This window comes from Danio aesculapii, chromosome 2 (assembly GCF_903798145.1).
Source record: "Danio aesculapii chromosome 2, fDanAes4.1, whole genome shotgun sequence".
NCBI classification, from domain to species: Eukaryota; Metazoa; Chordata; class Actinopteri; order Cypriniformes; family Danionidae; genus Danio; species Danio aesculapii.
The window spans coordinates 36048832-36071531 of record NC_079436.1 but is presented as its reverse complement, the minus strand read 5'-3'; the positions used below and the strand labels follow the sequence as shown (position 1 = coordinate 36071531).

Below are 22700 nucleotides of genomic sequence, written 5' to 3'. Positions count from 1 at the left end.
TAAAGAACATGTTAAGCAGAAACACAATTGTTTTGAATCTTTTCCTAAATCTCTGTATTTACTCTGTGAAAGACGCTAAAACCATATAACTGCTAATGTTAACTCGGATACCCCACAAATGGTACGTAGACATACAGAATGATTTTTAATGTTGTTCTGTTTCTAATGAATGACTGAACTATAGAAATGTACCACAGGAGGGCAGCATCCCTCAAAAGTGCAATAAACAATCTGAAGCAGAGACCAACATGAAGACTTGATATATCAAGAAAACAGCAGCAGAGATGAAACAGTGAGCTACAGTAAAGACAGATCTCAGCAATGTCAACACTGGTGATTATTATTCTTCTCTTCACAGCACAGGACTTTGGTAAGAAAGATCATTTACAATCTCTTATTTGTTTATCTGTGAGTTACTTTATATGTGTCAACATTAACAGTTGAATATTTATTTGCAGTGTGCAGGGGGCAAGACAAAGTTCAACAGCCTTCAGGAGAAATGACTGAAAATGAAGGAGATCAAGTCAATTTAATGTATAATGACTAGGGCTGGGCGATGTGGGCAAAAAAATCATCTCTCTGTATTTTTAGGAGGAACGACAGTTTACGATATATATTCGGTATTTTTCCATAAATGGTTACTTGAGAGTCAAAGCCCTTATTAAAACTTTATTACAGTGTTTGAGCAAAATAGAATTCACTGTGTGATAAATACTGAACTTATAATCAGTGAATATGCGGTGGTTCCACTATCAAAATGCGGTATAAATTTGTCCTATTTTGGCCTTTTTAATTCTTTTGAACACATTCAGGAGCTGCTTGTCAATTTGACAAGGCTTTTATGTTCATTCTTGCTGTCAATTACGGAAGAAATGATTGACAAACATGCATGCGAGAGTGAGTCAGATTTGTCCAGGGAGTCAGATTTCGGTACTGCATGATCCTCCATGTCGCATGTAGTGATGGTTCATTCTTGAACGTTTCATTCATTTTGAACAAATCTTTTGTATGACTCGGGGAGTGAATCATTCGTTTGCGCATGTACACATTTGTGCAAGTGGAGCTCACATGCTTCCTTGGAGTGGTCTGTTACGCTCAGAATGCGCACGTGTGGCCTCAAACCATATCGATATGAATGATATTGCATAATCCTGCATCGCATTGGGGAATCATATCGATATATCCCCAGAACTTGATACTGAATACTGCCCAGCCCTAGTAATTACACTTCTACAGCTTCAGATATTGATCTTTTCTGGTACAAACAGCTGCCAAACAGATCACCAACACTCATCCTGAATAAAGCTCCATTTAGTGAAGGAACTATTGAGCCTGAGTTTAACAAGAGACTTTCAGCAAAACTGAATTCAACATTAAAAACAGTTCCTCTGCTGATCCAGGATCTGCGAGTGTCAGACTCTGCTGTGTATTACTGTGCTCTGAAGCCCACAGAGACTCAAACACACTCAACACTGATGCGTATATTGAGCAGCCTTTAAGACTGTGGCACATTAAGGAGGAGACTGTGTTCATGTGTGTTCAGTCAAACTCCTCCTACAGGTCTTTATCACAGGTTTACTACAGTACAACTTCATCAAAGAGGCTCAAACAACAGTCTACTGAACACTTCAACAAGTTCATCACATCTAAATTAGTATTTTAATAACTACTCTAATGGCAAACTGGCAAAGAATCTTCTTCCTCACATTTCTCTGGGGTAAGTCAAAATCCACAAGTACACATTTAGTGATATTCATCTAATAAGTGAATTTGATCCTCATCAGTGATGTTTTATTTGATCTTACAGGACGTGTTTCTCTGGATAAAGTTGAACAAAACTCAAGAGTTGAAACTGCTGTTGAAGGTGAAGATGTAATAATCAACTGTCAGTATGAAACCAGTGATACATCGCCGGATCTCTTCTGGTACCAGCAAAAAGTCAACAGATTCCCAGAATACATGCTGAACAGATTCAGTTCTGATGAAAAGCAATTCAAGGATAGATTTAGCAGCAAACTCAACACAAGCTCAAAATCATTTCCACTGAAGATCCAGGATGTGTGTGTGTCAGACTCTGCTGAGTATTACTGTGCTCTGAGGCCCACAGAGACTCAAACACACTCAACACTCACACAAAAACACTGTGAGCCTCTGAGCAGTGTTGATCCACTAGTTTCTTTAAATCAGGCCTGTAAAAGGGGACATATCATGTTTTAAATATCACACTCTCTGTGATGACCCCCTTTCTACACAAACCAATTTTCATGTTTTAATTGTTTTTCATCATACAATAAATAATAAAGGTCAGTAAAAAGAGAACAATACCTTGTGATCTACAGTACAAAAACAACTCAACAATAGAATGAGTGCAGCTATAAGTAAACGAAGTAAAAAAAAAACTTAAATATTGACTTAATTGAACAACTTTAAATCATCATATGAACCATAATCATTAAAAAATACATTAAAAAAAATCTATTGTGCTGTACGTTCACTTTTAGGAAGGTTTCTAGGTTAAGTTTTATAAATGACACCCTCTTTTCAATGCTGCTGTTTGGTAAAGGTCCTTTTTACACACAAAGCTATTTTCTCTTTAAAAGACGTCCAAACAAAGATATCTTTGCTAAGAAAAGGGTAAATTTGGGCTGTCAGTGAGAATCTAATAGACGTCTAACAATAGTCCACAAATAGTCTAGTCATCAAACAGACAGAATTCACATGTGAAGTCATTCATTCCTGTCTAGTTGATAATAAATCTAATTTTGGACTATTGATTGAGGACTATTCGATTTTCACTGACAGCATATATTTAGCATTGTGTTAGGATGTCTAATACAAAATCTTTTTTTTTTTTTGGAGCTATAGCGTTCAGTATAATTAACTGATTTGCACAATTGTTAAGTTGTTACAATACCTGTAGCTACTATTTGTTATCTGAAGTCCATAACATACTGGTCAAGCAGCAATACCAAATATACATAAGCTGATCACAATACTTGCCTATAACTATAAACACACCAGTGTATATTGAGTTTGAGTGCAGCTCAGGCTCCTCCCAGCAGCAGAGCAAGTGATATGAATTGACTGCTGCTTCAACAGATGCAGAAAGAGGAAGAGCAGCACAACATCTCTGCAGATTCTTCAACACTTTCAGAGGATTTCAGCTTCATATAATGGCTTTCTGGAAAAGTGCCATTGTGGTCATAATTCTGTATATCAAAGGTAAAATTATCAAAATGACTTAGATTTAATATATGTATTTTTGAAATGAAAGTTATTTATGTGTGTAATGTGAATATTTATACATTTATTTGTAAATCTATTTCAGGATGTGATTCTCAGGATAAAGTTGATCAGCACAAAAACACTCAATCTGCTTTTGAAGGTGATACTGTAACCATTGACTGCACATATCAGACTTCTTCTACAACACCCACTCTATTCTGGTACCAGCAGAAAGTCAATGGAGTCCCCAAACACATGCTCAATAAAATCACTAACACATCTGGACACACTGAGGATGAATTCAAGGAGAGATTTCATGCAGCTCTCAACAAAACTTCAGTTCCTCTGACAGTCAAGGATGTGCGAGTGTCAGACTCTGCTGTGTATTACTGTGCACTGAGGCCCACAGTGACTCAAACACACTCAACACTCACACAAAAACACTGTGAGCCTCTGATATGAATTTTATACTTAATTACACTTAAGAAACAGATTTGTGCCACAAAAGTATTCCTTCCTTTACAGAATCCAATAAAAACAATGTCAATTTCATTTTAAAATGGCAAATTCCTACAATTTGAAACAATTTTATTTATATTTAGCAGTTCAGTAGTCAGTGCTGACTGCACTAAACCTTTAACAACTAAAACAAATCAAACAAAGAAACTAACAATACATCACTCAGCCATTGAGAAAAGCTAACATTATTTTCTTTAAGTAAAATAAATGAAAAAAGCAAACAAAAAATGAGATTCGGCTTTTTAGAAATTGTTTTGTTGCTCTTTGCTAATAATGAGATCAAGTCTATAACAGCCTCAGTTTCAGTCTTTATTTTTATATTATACTTATACTTTTTATATTTTGTTCCTATATAATATATAATTATTATAATATATAATCATAAATCAGTTGCTTCATATATGACACAGACAGTAAAAATGTGTTTAACCTCTGGGTGGCGATGTATACATGTACAACACACACACACAGACACACACACACACACGTTTGTTTTTGTGAAAAGTAGGGACATTACATAGGTTTCCATTCAATTTATACTGTCCAAACCGTATATTGTATTGCCCTCACCCCACCCTACCCCTAAACCCAACCATCACAGGAGACTGTGTGCAGCTTTACTCTCTGATTAAACTCATCTTGTGGGATTCATAAGCTTTTTGAGAAATGAGGACGTCACCAATGTCCTCATATTTCACCTCATTTTTGTAATACCTGTGTCATACCTATGTCATTATACAGATTTGTGTTCTGATATGTCACAAAATCACGTACACACACACACACACACACACACGCACACACACACGCACACACACACGCACACACACACAAACACACACAAAACATCTACTGTTGAACATCATCAATGCTTGAAGCACATTTTCCTGTCATGTGACAATTTCCTTGATAAACTTGGGTTGCAGCTGGAAGGGCATCTGCTGCTGGATAACTTCTTTTCGCTGTGGCGACCCCTGATCAATAAAGGGACTAAGCCAAAAAGGAACATGAATGAATGAACTTACACCTACAACCTCAAGAGTTGTTGATTCAGCTCATTTTAAATAAGTAGTTTGAACATATATTGTATAATTATATTATCTGCAATGACAGGATGTTTTGGCAAAGACTATTAGGAGTGTAAATCTGCCACTGAAGGACATCAGGTCAGCCTGTGAATATAAAATATTTCAGTATAATACTATTATTAGCTTTACTTGTAAATTCAGCGCTCAAATGACCACCCTGGCTCAAATGACCACCATCTTTGAAAAATATTCAAACATGACTCCTTGGATTGGCTGTTTTTTTAAGTTATGCTGGGAAAAAGGAAATTTTTAAACACATTTTTGTCTCTTTCTTCTCATTAAACAATTGTATTTGTATTGCTTAAAGGTGATATATTAACTGAACTTCTGTTGAGTGTAATATACTTTGCATACTAATGAAACATTTTTCGCAGAAGTAGATCAAGCTGATAGAAATGCATAGGTCTGATTGTCTAAAATTAACTTAAGCACTGTTAAGCACTGTAATTAACTTCCTGTGAGCAGAAATGTGTTAAAACTGAACACAGAATATGTGCAGTTGAGAAAAGTCTCATGCTTTTAATGTTGTGCAGAGAATGTGTAGAGGATGTATGTATGGGTGCGGCCAATAGAGGACTGGAGAATGATTGACAAGTGACCAATTTCACTAAACTCCACCTGTTAATATCAGTTGCCTATATAAGTTGAAGTCAGGAAACAGATGTGGTTGCGCACCAATGAATGTAACAATTCAACAACTTTGCAGAAATCTTTTTTTTTAGTGTACTGATGAAACACAAACATGGATCAAGCAGAAGCTCTGAGTTTAAATACAGATTTAATGGCCCAAATTCAGTTCCTCTCCTGATCCATTGTGTGATTCTCATAAAAACACCACCAAACACACCAAGAATATTTGACATTTTCTGAACAAATGATGGCAGATGTTTTTGGGTCAACATGAAAGTTATGATGACAATTAGTTATATAGAATAAAGCCATTGCCCCTTGCTAGACTTAACAGCATTAAATAAAAATAGAGATGATTGGTTATGATGTCTATGACCACATGTACACTACACAAAAAAGCAGAGCTCCTCCCCACTGCTGAGACTGATATATGCAACAGTTAAAATGTTTAGTTTACAAGTTTTGGCACATATAACACATCAAAGACTGATACACCTCTAAACTATTTTCGGTCCGTTTAAATTGAGGTACAGTATCAACATGGAGAGATGTCTGCTGATGATTGTTATTACAGTTTCAGGTGGATAAAACTGACACTTTTAACATCACATTGCGCTTTGATTAGAATAACAGTTTGATGATTACAGTTCTACAGTGATGTTTCAACTTTCATTACAGGTGTATTTGCTGACAGCATTCGTCCAGACACTAATGTGATCAGTAATGAAGGAGAGTCTGTGACACTGAGATGCTCGTATGATACGAGCAGCAATTATGTTTGGCTTTACTGGTACAAACAGTATGTTAATACTGAACCTCAATATTTACTATGGAAAGGAGCTCGAACATACAATGAAGCTGATGATATATCAGACAGTCGGTTTGATTCGATTACATCCCAAACCTCCACTGAACTCATTATTAAGAGTGTATCTCTGTCAGATTCAGCTCTCTATTATTGTGCTCTAAGAGTATTAGCCCAGTGATACAAAATGCCTGAGAGGCTTTACAAAAACTCATAAACCATTATTGCTTTGAACAACAGCAATCTAATGAGTATCAAACCACAGACAATCTCCTGTAAACCACAGAGACTGTAAATAATGAAAAGAGATGCAAACACCTGCTGAACAATGAAGAGGCGTTCATCGAGTGATGGGGACGGAAGAGAGAGAGAGAGTTTTAATTTTATTGCCATTTCAGCTTCTATGGCTATGTCATGGCAAAAAATAAAAATAGATCAATTTCACCACGTTTTATAAATACCAATTTTCTATAATTATAAAAATATTCTAACAATTAAAAGTAATCAACAGCAATAAATAATACACAAGGTAAAATACATAAATAATGATAATATATTAGATAAAAATCTAAAACAGATTTTTAAGGTTTCCTTTTGATAAAAATTGTACAATTTTAGATGGATTCACATTTAAAAATATTTCATTTAAAGTCTCTCCAGATAAAAATTGTTGTCTAATAACATAAAAATGGGGCACTGCACCAGAATATGTTTAACAGTTTGGTTTCTGTTGCAATATTGACATTTTGGTGGTTCTTCAGTAAATGTTCATGTGTGAGTTGGGGACGGAAGAAAAAAGATCACATTAAAATATATAATAGAAATATATATATTTCAAAATATTATAATAAAAAATTGATGAAGACTACATGATTGCTAAATGCATGCTACATGCATTTTGCAAGAGCAGAAGATTTAAAAATTCTATATTTCAAGACAAAACTTTTTTTTTTTGCTTTTTTTTTGCTATTCCATTGCTGTATGTAAAGTTTTATTTATAGTTTTTTAGAACCATTTTTGGGGAAACTATGGAGAAATGGTTATGCCCAACTGAGCCTGGTTTCTCTCAAGGTTTTTTTTTTCCTTTACTTTCATCAATTGGTGAAGTTTTGTTCTTTGCCTCTGTCGCCACTGGCTGGCTTGGTTTGGGACTTGTGGAGCTGCTCATCGATGGATTTGCTCTTCAGTGTTTGGACTTTCAGCAGTGAAAATTAAACCACATTGAATTAAACTAAATTGAACTTCAACTCTGAAAACTGGACTGACAGTTTCATCAGTTGTTGGCCATCAGTTTATTATCTGTAAACTGATTTAAGAACCCAGAAAAAGCCCTACATAAATGTAAGAAATTATAATTATTATAATATTTGCATTCAGTTTTTTTTATTCAGTATTTATGCAAAAATATGTAGCACAACACACTTAAAAGTTCATGTAATTAATATCTGAATATATAACATTCAGATACATTTACAGTTTGACAAAAGTTTAAGTTCAAAGACATTTTCATCAACAATATGCAGTTCAAATATAATGTTTGACTTGAATTTTGGAAAAAAGGGGCGGGTCTTAATATCTTAGTCCACACCCACAATATTAATATAAAAGCACGTCAGATAGCCAGGCCATTTAGTTGTCTATGATTTAGGTAGAATGTTAACACAGATATGATATAATTCATCATTCAAACCAACATAATAGGATTCAAACTCAAATCTGAAAATGAACATGGAGCGATACTTATTGATTCCCATAATTATATCAGGTACATTGATTATATTACTGTGTGATGTTAATATTTCTGTTTTCAGTTTTAATTGAAATGAATGTAGTTGTGAAGTGTCTTCTCTTACTTCCAGGTGTGTTTGCTGACAGCATTGGACCAAATGACAAAGATGCAGTTAAAACCAGGACAGAAGGAGAATCTGTGACACTGAGCTGCTCATATGATACACAGAGCAATTATGGTTATCTTCTCTGGTACAGACAATTTACTAACAGTGAACCTGAGTATTTACTAAGGAAAGGAGCTCGATCATATGGAGTAGAGAATAAAATAGATTCACGGTTTCATCCGACTACATCCCAAACCTTCACTAAACTTACTATTCCTGGTGTAACACTGTCAGATTCAGCTCTCTATTATTGTGCTCTAAGAGTTGGAGCCCAGTGATACAAAATGCCTCAGAGGCTTTACAAAAACTCACACACACACCATTAAAGTTTAAAAGTCAGTAATCAAACGTTTATCATACCACATTTATATCTTTCGTAAACCACCAAGACAGAAAATAACAGAATGTGGAAGCACCTGCTGAACATTTCAAGTACATGAAGTGTACAGAGAAGAGAGGATATGAAATCAGACTAGCAGAACTAGCTGTTTGTGATGTTTAAATAGTTTCAATCATGTGTTAAAGTTACAGTATTCCATAGCATAACTTTATAAGGAGAATCCAAAGTTGAACTTTCAACTGCATGTCAGCTCAAATGATTGTGTAAGTATAGTGAAAAACAGGTGGTTTTGCAATACAAATACATAAAAGTAATTACTCTAAAAATATTCAGTTCATTTTTATTTCTATAGGACTTTTTATGAAGAGTGTGTCAAAAAAAACTTAACACAGATGAAGATAGGCCTGTCATGATATGGAATTTTTCTTGTGCAATATATTGTCACAGAAATTATTGCGATAATCGATACTATTGTCATTTCGAGATTATTTGTATGCCACTGATTACATAATGATTATATAACAGCATAATAATGCAAATAGCCATAAATACTTTAAAACAGTGGCTCTCAACTGGTTTGGCCATGGGACCAACATTTTTACATGGTCATCAAGACGCGACCCAAATATTTAGGAACTTTAATATAATTGTAGGAATTATAATTAATCTGTATTTATTTGTTAACATACACAAGTAGTGACAGATAAATCATAAGAAAATCACCAAGACTTACAAATAAACAATATTTTATTGCTGTCATTTAATATGATAGCAGAAAAACTACACACAGCATACATCATATGATAGAAATTTTACAAAGTAAAAACATCAAATACTGTAAACAGTGGGTAAGGAAAGGTTCAGATACCACAAACTAAACTGAACTATTAATAAAACATTAACACTGATCCTGTTGAACAGAACAAACCAGCAGATTACAGTAAAATGACAAAAATAATCAGAAACATTTTTATAAAAATCACCAGTTATTTGCTCTTCTGCTATTGTGTGGGCTTTTTTAGCCTTTACTACTTGGTGAGCTACATACAGTAGTAAGTTGCGCGGAGTGTCTGTATTTGTTTTGAACATGAAGATGTTGGGCACTTTTGTGATGCCCTCTGCTACTGGAGTAGTCTTTGAAAATAGTCCACAGGTTTGTCCTTGCAACTGAGATGTTTGGTTTCTAAATGTCATTTTATTTTAGAAGGTTTCATGCTCTTGTGAGAGCACCTCTCTACATGACACACTGAGGTTAATATATGTAAATCCATACTTTACATATTCGGGGTTGTACTTGCGCTTCGACATATTTGTTGCTATAATTGAATACATTTCACATGTCATGCGGTACGGTTGTCACACGCATTTCAAAAGAAAAGTCCTGTACAAAAATACACACGGCCCTGTTTACATTAATACGTCTTAGTTTGAAAATGGCATTTTAGAACGAAAACGATCCACATCCATACTGGTGTTTCATCTAGCATTTTTGAAAAGATATCCATCCACACTATACCACTGAAAATGCACATCACGTGACCACACACACACACACGGTCATGCACTGCAGCATGTGCACACATCTGAGCAACAGGCAATCAGATGGTGCTTTAAGCACAAAACCCCAGAGAGCAGTGCACGTCGGACAGTTTATCAAGGATGTACCGCTGGATAATGTGCCGCTGGATGGCACCACTAACTCGGTTTAGTGCTCGTGTCCACGGAATATACATTTTCCTGTAATTTAGTGACTGTTTATTCCATGTGATAAAAAACTACTAGTCAGTCAACAACTCAAACTATTTTAAGACATTAAATCGTTTAAAGGCCTTCAAATATTAAGTCCAGTTGAAAGTAGCCTAATATAATTTAACATTTCCCCCTGAAAAAAATATCATACATCACTAGAAAGAGTTTATCACTTTCACTTTCCTTGAAAATTTTCAGGCTTTTCAATAGTTTTTATTAATAATAAAATATATTTTTATAAATTTGTAATAGCCAAAAGAAATGTTTACTTTCATTCTCTCAATCGCAGTGAAATTTTGGCTTCTGCTATAAGTGTCAGTAACAGTGTGTCCAGCAAACACACACGCAGTAAAATTGTGTACAGTTTCTGCATTTTAAAGCTACTTGCGCTCGAGTCCCTTGTCATAGTAAGCTACTGCGACATAGCGAAAATGAGATAAATTAAGTCAGTACATAACTAGTTATAATTAATACTGAACCGATCAAATTGTCCGCGTCTGCATCGCGGTGCACTGAAGAAACAATTAATTTAATTAACACCCATAATCAACATGACGTCAGATTGACGTTGTACCCCAACATTATGAGACATTGGATTCTAGGTGGAAATGAAAATCGGGTTGACGTCAGAACCCAACGTCAGACCGACGTCAGAGTCCAACATCGGACAAACATTGGATTTTGGTCACTTTCCAACGCAACCTAAAAACAACCAAATATCAATGTCTAATGATGTTACAGCTTGATGTTGTGTGGAGGTTACCCCATGACGTCTACCAGATGTTTGATTTTGGTTACCATACCCGACAAACAAATGTCAGTATTTGACGTCAATACAGTATGTTGGTTCAAGATGTTGGCTCGATGTTGGATTTTGGTCACTTTCCAATACAACATAAAATCAACCAATTATCGACATCATTTGACATCATTTTTGGACATTAAAATAACATTGTCCTTAGCTAAACATTGAATTGTTTTCCTGGCTAGACATTAAATTTTGGTCACCTGACATCACGTCCTAAGTCTAACCTAATAGAATTGCCTTATGATTTTGTGTGCCTTATGACATTGCGTTTCTCAGTGACTTTAAAGACCATATTAAATCTTTCATCTTAAAGAAAAGACAATGAAACGATGGCTGGACAATAATATTTGGATAATTTATTCTTATTATGTGAGCAAACAAACATATGTTTATTTTTCTACATGATACTGCTGACTGTGACAGAATTATTGTTTGTGTTACCTGAATGTCATTATTCGGACATAATTATATTTCAATTTGGTGTTCAAAGAAGCATAATTCAATGCACTATATCAACAGTTGACCATGTGATATATAGCAAGAGAAACATCAAGAGTGCGCACATCTAGGAAATTCTTAAAGCCGGGTGCTCAATCAAGCCAAACAATAGATTGTTTTTTTTTTTAAATGTGTTTAAGTGTGTTTATGTATGTGTGTGTATATATATATTTTCCAGTCTTTTACTGTTTTTTTGGCTTTTTTTTTCTTGTTTGTTTACTCATTTGTTTATTGGGCTGATTATTGCTTGCAGGTGTGATGTGTAGAGTTTGACGACGTCTTGAGTTTCCCTGTGTTTCCTGTGTGACCTGATGAAGTAGGTAGTACAGTAGGTTGAAATGTTGTCCTATTAAATTTGTCTTTTGAGTGCTAAAGTCAACCCAGGCTTATTCTGAAAATGTACCGCTATATACATTTTTGAAGAGCACCAAATACGTCCCAGGAGGTACATTTTTTGCAGTTTTTGTTTTCCCGAATCCACCAGAGGCCGTTGTGTATGCTTTTTGAGATCTCAAATTTCTCTCGCCAGTGCCATTCGCGCCTGCTGATCTCACGCAAATCCACTAGAGGCTAATCGACCGTCCGACCTACCGACTGGCAGACCGACTGACCAACCCACCCTCTTCTTTTCTTAAACCCAACCAATAGCGTTTTCAAAAGCAGAGATTGACCCACCCCCCGCCTTCCCTAAACCCAACTGACAGCTTTAAAAAAGCAATCCAGAAAAAGAAAAGCCCTTGCCTGATTTCTACCACCTTTTCAGATTTCACCACATTCTCACCCTGATATTTACTTGTTTATTTTAACTACTGAACAAATTGGTAACAGCGGGAAAGCCGACCATACAGAGGTAAGCGGTCAGCTGGTTAACGCGAAAAGGAACTGCGTCAAACCGCCCCCTAGCGTTCGAAACTGAATGCAGCCATACGTACACTGAAAAAAGTGTTGCATGCAAAACTGTTGCAAACTATTTATTTGTGCTAAATTTAAACAAACAAATTAAATTTTATATTTAATAAAATTTAATAATAATATTTTAATCATATATTAAATCATTATTTAATAATAATGTTCAACTAAACATTACTAAACATAAATTTCACAACCACTTAATGTCAAAAAATTGAGTAAATCCAAGGAATCATCTTTGAATAATTTTTTCAGTGTACTTCTGTCTACGTAATTCACAATCTCCAGAAATGTATATAAGGCTACGTTTTCAGAATGAGCCTATGTTGGCTAAAGTGGCAGTGTGCCGATTTTTTTGTTCACCATGTGATGTCACAAGCCATTCCCATATCATTAATAAATGAGAGCACACCTCTTCATATAAACTCATCATTCTCCTTAAACTCAAAACATAAATGTGAAGAGATCTGATCAAAAGCATGATCATGAAGAAACAACTCCTGCTGTTTGTCATAACATTTTCAGGTGAAGTACTTTATAACAAGCTCAGTCATTTTATATGAGTTTAGTTTTTGAAATATTCGCTTTAGATGAACCGTTTTTACTGTAATCTTGTATTGTCTAAACTTCATTTTCAGGTGTGTTTCCCATCAACATTTGGCCGAAAAACAAAGAATTGATAGTCAGTAATGAAGGAGAGTCTGTGACACTGACCTGCTCATACATTTCAGACAGCAATGATGTTTGGATTTACTGGTACAAATATCTTTCTAACACAGAACCTCAGTTTTTACTGTGGAAAGGTGCTCGAGCACAGAAGCAGCAGAATATACAAGATCAGCGCTTTGAATCTACCACATACCAAACATCCACTAACCTCTTTATTAAGAGTGTATCTCTGTCAGATTCAGCTCTCTATTATTGTGCTCTAAGAGTATTAGCCCAGTGATACAAAATGCCTGAGAGGCTTTACAAAAACTCACACGTTGTGCCCATCTGAGTCTGGTTTTGCTCAAGGTTTTTTTTCTTCACTTTCGCCAATTAGTGAAGTTTTTTTTTCCCTCTCCGCTGTCGCCACTGGCTTGCATGGTTTGTGATCTATAGAGCTGCGCATTGTTGGATTTGCTCTTCAGTGTTTGGACTCTCAGTGGTGATTTCAAACCACACTGAACTGAGCTAAACTGAACTGAACTTAAACACTACAAACTGAACTACACTGTTCCTGTTTACTATGACCTTTTATGTGAAGCTGCTACACAATCTACATTGTATAAGCGCTATACATATAAAGGTGAATTGAAAAAATTGAATTGAACACAAGATAAAACACAGTAATGAAATGACAGCAAACCACATCTCTTATAACCCAAACAGATCATATACACCACAATACGGAAACACCTGTCGAGTTAATGGCAGTGAGACAAGATCAACGAATAATAATAATAAAATGGGTTCACAACATAAAAACTTAATTAACTGTAATAAATATGGTATTGTAATTTAAAAGAAGAAAATAAAACCTATTTGCATCAAAATGCCCCCTTAAATGGATAGATCCCCCAAAAATGGTTTTAAAAGACTCTAAATAATACTTTAAATACAGTAATGTAATATTTAGATCTATATTTGAGGTGGGGTGGAGCGTCTTAGGCAAGTATCAACTATATTATTATTATTATTATTATTATTATTATTATTATTACTACTACTACTACTACTTAGTAGGCTTTGCTATGCAGTTACATTAATGTGGGCTCATTATTTCCTGAAGTCATAATACCAACTAGTTTTTAGAATAGTGGAAGTTACACTTTTTTTCTTCCTCATTTCTAGCACCCCCTGGATGTACATACTGCCTATGCCACGGGCCGCCCTTGGTATTATCACTAACCACACCCACAAAATAATATCCAATCACCTCTTCAGCTCACTCCTTTATAAAGTCAACATCAAATCTATTTTATAAAGTAGTGATTTAAAGAAGCATCATGGAGGAATATCTCCTGCTCATTCTAACAGTAGTATCAGGTAACTCACTGTTGAAGTGTTTTGACTCAGAATGTGAACTGTTGTGTCGTCAAAAGTTTTTATTAAATTACAGGTGCGCTGTCAGACAGCATTGGCCCACATGAAAAGGAAACTAATGTGATGAGTAGAGAAGGAGAGTCTATGAGATTGAGTTGCTCGTTTGAATCAAGCAGCAACTATGTTTTGCTTTACTGGTTCAGACAGAACCCTGATGGAGAGCTGCAATATTTACTGTATAAAGGTGCTCGATCATGGAGCTCTAAAGAAGATCATTCAGAAGGTCGTTTTCAGTCTATTTCAGCATATTCCTCCACTGAACTCAATACTGCTGAAGCAGCTCTGTCAGACTCAGCTCTCTATTACTGTGCTGTGAAGAGCCGTCTGTACAGCCCAGTGCTACAAAGAGCTGAGACGCTTTACAAAAACTCACACCCAAAACTCTTGCTTTGAAAGTCATGAATCAAATAAGCATCAAACCACTTCTAGAAAACCACACAGACTGTGTAAAGACACCTGCGGAACAAACAAGACTGAACTGAATGGGATCTAGTGGGGATTTTATGCAATGAATCAATTTTAAAGCTTCTTAATTTAGATGTTTTATTAAGTGATGACTGAAGTTAAACTCATAAATACATTATGAACTTTACTGTCAAGTCATTTCATAACTCGCTACTAAAATCGTAATAAGGAATGAAGAGACTACTAAGAGATGAATGATATGGATTTAAATGATATTTTTTGTATTTTCTGGTATTTATTGTGATAATGATTATTTTGACGATAATGTTTATGCATCCACAGAGATAAAAAAAAGTTTTATGAAGTGAATTTAGAGTAAAAAAATGACAGTAAATCTCAAACATGCAAAACTATCACACTTGTACTGTACTGCAATAGAAAATCATTGGACAGATCAATTATAACCTATAGGTTTTTATCATTATTACAATAATTATTATTTATCTTTCTGAACATGGGGTAAATTTTACCGGTATATTGCAAACGATGAAAAATTGCCCATCCCTACAATTAAGCACATCAATCATAAAGAGTATGTATAAGAAGTATAATATATACACATATATATACATACACACACACACATATACATATATACACAGTTGAAGTCAGGATTATTAGCCCTCTTTGATTTTTTTTCTTTTTTAAATATTTCCCAAATGATGTTTAACAGAGCAAGGAAACCTTTACAGTATGTCTGATAATATTCTTTCTTCCGGAGAAAGTCTTATTTCAGCTAGAATAAAAGCAGTTTTTAATTTTGTAAAAAAAAAATTAAGGACAAAATTATTAGCCCCTTTAATCTATTTTTTTAGAGGTTTGCACTGTAGACCATATGTTGCGTGTTGTTTTTGAACCCAAATAAAGACTAAATGTATGCTGTGTGTAGTTTTTCTGAAATTGGTAAAATATCGGAGACTGTAGGGGTCTGTATGTGTTCATATATGTTGCATTTATTTATTTTATATAATTGCAGATGTTACAGGAGCTTTTACCCTATCAATTATCTGCAGTTATAACCAAATCCTGTTCATAGAAAGGTTAGTAATAAACATTTATACAGACTTACAGACAGACTTCGTGTAGTCATTTATAATTTATTGTCAATTTCACGACTAGTCTATTTTTGAACTATTGTTAGTTGTCTGTTAGATATTGACTGATAGACCAAATTTAGCCTGGTTTTAGCAAAGACGTCTACACTAAAAAAAAAAGTTGACTCACTTAAAATTAAGGCAACAAACTTCAGGACATTTTTGAGTATACTCAACTTAAATCCAGTCAAGTGAAGTAACTCAATTGTCCTGAATTTTGTTGCCTTAATTTTAAGTTGAGTCAACTTTGTTTTTTATTTTTTACAGTGTGGGTTTGGACGTCCATTAGATGTCTTTTAAACATAAATAATGCTTGCTGGGATATAAATGAGTATCTAAATTAAATAAAAAGCAAACAACAGTTCCTGAAATGTCTGACTTTTAAAAGTAAGAAACAGAAACTATTATAAGGAAAATGAACAATGAGCTGCTGTTTGAAGAGCTCAAGCTCCTCCCAGTCGATGTGACTGTATTTAAAACAGACTCACAGACAAGCTAAATCAACTGTTCACTCTCATTAGACTCAGAGTTCAGTATTCATTCCTGTCAGTTTAACAGTACAGTTATTATCATGACACATTGGGGAATATATTTGATCTTCTTTATTGTATATTTCTGTGGTGAGTTGGATTTTGAGTCTCTAATTTTAATTAATTTCAGCATGCAGAATATGAATTGATATTTCTCTAAATTGTGTTTCAGGCTGTAATTGTGCTGAGAGTGTTGATCAGAATACAAGAGTTGAAACTGCTGTTGAAGGAAGATCTGTGAGCATTAACTGTACATATCAAACCAGTGATCTTACCCCATATCTGTTCTGGTACCAACAAAAGACGAACACAATCCCCAAACACATGATGACGATAATCACTACTGTACAAAATAACAAAGACTTCGAGGAGGAGAGATTTAGTGCAAAACACGACAAAACTTCAAAATCAGTTCCTCTGCTGATCCAGGACCTGCGTGTGTCTGATTCTGCTGTGTATTACTGTGCTCTGAGGCCCACAGTGACAGGAAACACACCAGCCCTATACAAAAACCTCTTACAATGAGACATACTGTAAAGGGGAAATATAGAGACAGTGGGAAAAGACGGCGAGAAAGAAGCTGTATCTGCCAGAATAATTACGCAAAAAGTAGTACCAAAATCAAAAGACAAATACAGATTCAATTTCTTTACATCGTGTGAAAAAGATTCACAAGTCTTAGTATGAAAAATTCACACAGTACATTTTGACACAAGATGGCAGTGTTCAAACACAAAGAGTGTGTGAGTGTGTGTGATGCGCAGTGACTTACAGCTCAGAGACTGCGAGCCTCAGAGAACTGAATCTCCTTCAACATGAACACATGCTTTATACTGATTCTCACTCTGTCCACAGGTACTGAATTTACTGAACTATTATTAAAACACTGTACGGAGAGATTTACTTTTAAAGTAAACTTAATGGCTTTTAAAAATATTTTACATGTGTATTTTTGTAAAATTCAGTGAAATGTGTTAGCAATATTACTTGTGAGGACTTGAATTCCACAAATAAAAGTGATTTTAATATTGTTGACAGGTTTGGTATGTGGAGACAGCATTGAACCAGATAAAGGGACAGAAAATACATCTGAAGGAACAAAAACTGTCAAGTTGAGCTGCTCATATAGTGCAAGTATTGAATATGTTGTGCTTTACTGGTACAGACAGTATAAACACGGAGAACCTCAGTATTTACTACGCAGATATGCCCGATCATATGTTAATCATGAAGACACTTCTCATGATCGCTTTCATTCAGCTTCATCATATACATCCACTGAACTCACTATTACTGATGTGCATCTGTCAGATTCAGCTCTCTATTATTGTGCTCTAATAGTAGGATCCCAGTGATACAAAACATGAAACATGTCGTACAAAAACCTGAAGCTCTTTTCTCTTTGAACTCATCAAGAGAAAACCACAATCAAAACCTCAATCTAACCCACCCTGAATGTATATACAAAACAATGTGGTTCTATCTTTGAGAGCTTCAATCATGGCTGTTCCAAATGTAATGTAGTGTGTGCAGAGTACAAATTAGTTTCCTTGTTTAGAGTAAATCATGAGTATTTTGTTGAGTTTAGTTTTTACGAGGATGAGACGCAACATTAAGAGAGATTTTCTGGTGCTGGGTTAAAGAAGAGAAACAAAAGCAACGAATATGTGAAACATATGTAGCAATTTCTTAAGCAATGATAGGACACAATGAATCTAAGAATTTAGAATGTAAATTAATTAGTAACCGAATCAAACAAACAAAATAAAAAACAGGAGTGTAATCACGAATCACGATACTGGAATTCGGTACCAATCGGTATTGACATTTTTAAAACGTCCATTTCCTGCTAACATTTGTGCGCTGTTAAGCATGTTTTTAAACAGCACTGATTTGCCATTGTGTTCTCGTGCTCAACAGTGATAGGCCATGAAGGTCATCATTCATCGAACTCAGCGCTGTTTACTGAATGTAACCAAAGATACAGGGACACTGGAGCGGATCACTCTTATGTCAGCTTATAGACAAACCAGCTGATCGACGTAACTTTGAAATGCTTCAGTGTCCTTGTATATGTGGTTAGACTCAGTAAACAGCAGTGAGTTCGGTAAAGTGATGACCTTCAGAGCCAATTACAGCTATTTCTGTTGAGCACGTAAACACAATAGCACATCAGTGCTGTCAAATGATGTGGGAAATGGATGTTTTTAAAATCTCAATATCGATTGGTACCGAATTCCAGTATCGTGACATCCAGTGTTGCCAAAACAAAGAAATTAATCAAACAAAACAAATCTAACTAAATCCCAACCCACTAAACTAACCATAATCTTAACACATAAAATGCTTAAACTAAACTACACAAACTACCCAAAACCAAACTACAGGCGTAGCAACTACTCCATGAACTAACTAACAAAACACTAATCTATCAGAATTAGTCAAATTCTCGTAAAGTACACAATGCTAGTGATTAGCAAAGCAAAGACTGTTATCTGATGAGATAATTCTCATAAAAGTTGTTTAACTTCCTATTGGTTCGTTTTCACTAAGGGCACTTTTTGGGTACCCTTTGGAAAGGGTACCTAGCACAACAAAAGGGCAGAGCAAGACGTGCAGCTGGACACTATTGGTTTACAAAGAAACATCACCAGCACATACACAAGCAGGAGAATGAAAACAAAGGACGTGGTATTTTTAAATACACAGCAGAGACATTACACTGTAGAAATATATACATACTGTATAATAACGAGCCATGGGTTTGCGTGGGTTTCCTCCGGGTGCTCCGGTTTCCCCCACAGTTCAAAGACATGCGGTACAGGTGAAGTGGGTAGGCTAAATTGTCCGTAGTGTATGAGTGTGAATGAGTGTGTATGGATGTTTCCCAGAGATGGGTTGCAGCTGGAAGGGCATCCTCTGCATAAAAAATGTATTGGATAAGTTGACGGTTCATTCCGCTATGGCGACCCCAGATTAATAGAGGGACTAAGCCGAAAAGAAAATGAATCAATGAATGTATGCTGTGTGTAGTTCATCTGTAATTGGTATCATATCGGAGACTGTAAGTATCTGTATGTGTTCATATATGTTGCATTCATTTTTTTGATATAATCGCAGGTGTTACAATAGGCTATTTCACACTGTCATTGATCTGCAGTTATGATCAAATCCTGTTCACAGAAAGGTTAGTAATGAACATTTATACACAAGTGTTTATATGTATAAAGCATCTGTTTTGTGAGAAGAGCTCCTCATACATGTGAACGACCCGTACAGCTTTACACTGACATTACCTCGAGAGCGAATGATGTCGACTGAAACTTTCTGTTGTGCACCACACCATTGGTACTCTTGCAGTGGAAACGCTAGCCTGAAAAAGGTGACCCATACCGTACCACTCAGTAGAAACGGGCCATAATAATCAGGTAAAGTAGGCTACACAATGATCAGCTTAGAGAAAAAAAAAAAACTAAACAAAAAAAACTACAAAACATAAGCGAAACATAATAATGTTTTTCTGCTGGTTAATTCATGCCCATGATAGAAATATTTCCTATGTCATGTGCCGGCTTTGTTTTCTTTGTTTGTAATTGTTATGGCCAAACCCCCTCATTGAGGTTTAACTTGTATCTGTTATTTTAAAGTCCACAACAACATACAGAACGCAGGATTTAGCAACAAAACACAAACTATATACACTGATCAAAAGTACAGTATGTATGCATATTACAATATACACACACAACACCAGTGTATATTGAGTTTGAGTGCAGCTCAGGTTCCTCCCAGCAGGCAGAGCAAGTGATATGAATTGACTGCTGCTTCAACAGATGCAGAAAGAGGAAGAGGAGCACAACATCTCTGCAGATTCTTCAACACTTTCAGAGGATTTCAGCTTCATATAATGGCTTTCTGGAAAAGTGGCATCCTGATCATAATTATATTTATCAAGGGTGAGTGGCACTATCACATATCAATTAATGATCATTTTGATAGTTAAAATGAATGTTATTTATGTGTGTAATGTGCATATTTATTAATTTTGTTGTGATTATTTCAGGATGTGATTCTCAGGATAAAGTTGATCAGCACACAAAGACTCAATCTGCTTTTGAAGGTGATACTGTAACCATTGACTGCACATATCAGACTTCTTATACAGGCCCGACTCTATTCTGGTACCAGCAGAAAGTCAATGGAGTCCCAAAATACATGCTGAATAAATTCTCTACAACTGGACACACTGAGGATGAATTCAAGGAGAGATTTAACGCAACTCTCAACAAAACTTCAGTTCCTCTGTCAATCAAGGATGTGCGAGTGTCAGACTCTGCTGTATATTACTGTGCTCTGAGGCCCACAGTGACTCAAACACACTCAACACTCACACAGAAACACTAATGATGACGAGCTGCGCTTTCTGAATGGTTGATTCAGAAAAAATTATTCGTTTGTGTTTGTTTGTATATTTTTGTTTGTGATAGGTTTAGTCTTACTATATAGACCTCAAAATACAAGAAATGTTATTATACCAGAATGTATTTATATATGTATGTAAGTTTCCCTTGTCATACAAGAAAATTAGATTTATTATTAATATTTTATACACTACATTATATATATATATATATATATGTGTTGGTGCTCCTTGGATAAGGGATTCATAAAGATAAAACAACAAAAATAGAAGTCCAAAGCACTCGAAAAAATGACAAATAATATTTAAGTACTCTCAGGGCTCAAAATTATGCGCCTGAAATTGAAGCTATGAGACCTCATAATATATTTGGGAGCATTTGTGCGACTGCATATAATGGTTGTAGTGCGACCTGTTTTTTTTTTTTCTAAAAACGTGCTAAATCGATCTTCCCTGCCGCTATATTGGTTCATATTAGCTGTCAATCACTCAAGACTTTCCGCTGTCATATGACAGGGAGCTTTTGTGACCGCAGGGAATGCAAACGACCGAAGAGTGAAAAGTACACCGAATCTCGATGCGTTGCATTCACTGCGTGTTCAGCGCAAATGTCAGCGAAATGTAAAATCTAACACTATACAGACCATCGTTTAAACTGATGCGGCTTATAACAAAGAACGGTATTGCGCCACTGGTCATCGGGTGAATCCTGCTCTGCCCCCCTCATATATTGGGTCAGATGACTCACCACAAACATAGAAAAATGTAAATCAGCGCATAACGAGACTGAGCATTAAAATGACACAAACCAAAACCAAAACTTTTAAAATTGAGACTTTTCTTCCTTTCTTTTGTCCGTTCTTTCTTGAGATGTAAATTACTTTTCTATTTAATTACTGATGACTGCTTTGCAGCTTTCAGCCTTAAATTGAATGATTTATTATAATATTTCATTCGTTTTGTAGCAGAAAAGGTATTTATTAAATTGACTTGCATATAAAAACAATAGTGCAAAATAAATATTTCTTACAGCAATGCTTCATTTGTGTTTGATGCAAACCATCAATTTATTTTTCATAAAGTAACAGTAGGACTTTTTTTAGCAGATCACTCACACTCAAACACATTCAAGGCAGCATGATAATGAGAAATGTAATTCATTTTTAGTATTGTTGACATCATCGTCATCATTAATATTTTATAATTATTAGACATTCATTTTGGAATTATTGCACAAATATTAAGTCATCAGAGCATTAGTTAGATAGTTGTTTCTGGTTTTTGTTAGTGCTGATTGATGTTGTTTTCAAACACAATAAATCCCCTAATATACAATTTGCAGCGGTGCTCATTCATTTTTGGTGGGTGCTCCTACATTTTTTCTGGTGCTCCTAAATATTTAAAGTTGGAAGCACCGGTGCTACCAAGTAAAAGAGTTAATTTCGAGCCCTGACTCTGTAAAAAATGTTGGGTTCCACATAATCGATTTGTGTTGGGACAACAAAGGAATTAAGTTAAATTATTGGTTTTTACAAATGTAAGTGGATTGAACATAAACAATTAAGTTGTTTATAGTAGTTTTAACAAAGAGCAAACATAAATTTTTGAAGTGTAATTAAACTATGTGTATAATTATC

General features: G+C 35.2%; 3 gene segments (V, D, J or C); all 3 read left to right on the top strand.

Annotated features, from left to right (window-relative positions):
• Positions 1-3173: 3173 nt before the first annotated feature.
• LOC130238064 (T cell receptor alpha variable 18-like) lies at positions 3174-8198 on the top strand. The segment is given in 3 exon segments: positions 3174-3222; positions 3329-3633; positions 8127-8198. Coding segments are annotated over 3 exon segments (426 nt in total).
• Positions 8199-14457: 6259 nt separating this feature from the next.
• Positions 14458-14947, top strand: LOC130238054 (T cell receptor alpha variable 14/delta variable 4-like). The segment is given in 2 exon segments: positions 14458-14497; positions 14571-14947. Coding segments are annotated over 2 exon segments (417 nt in total).
• Positions 14948-20550: 5603 nt separating this feature from the next.
• LOC130238044 (T-cell receptor alpha chain V region CTL-F3-like) lies at positions 20551-21047 on the top strand. The segment is given in 2 exon segments: positions 20551-20599; positions 20707-21047. Coding segments are annotated over 2 exon segments (390 nt in total).
• The last annotated feature ends 1653 nt before the right edge of the window (positions 21048-22700 follow it).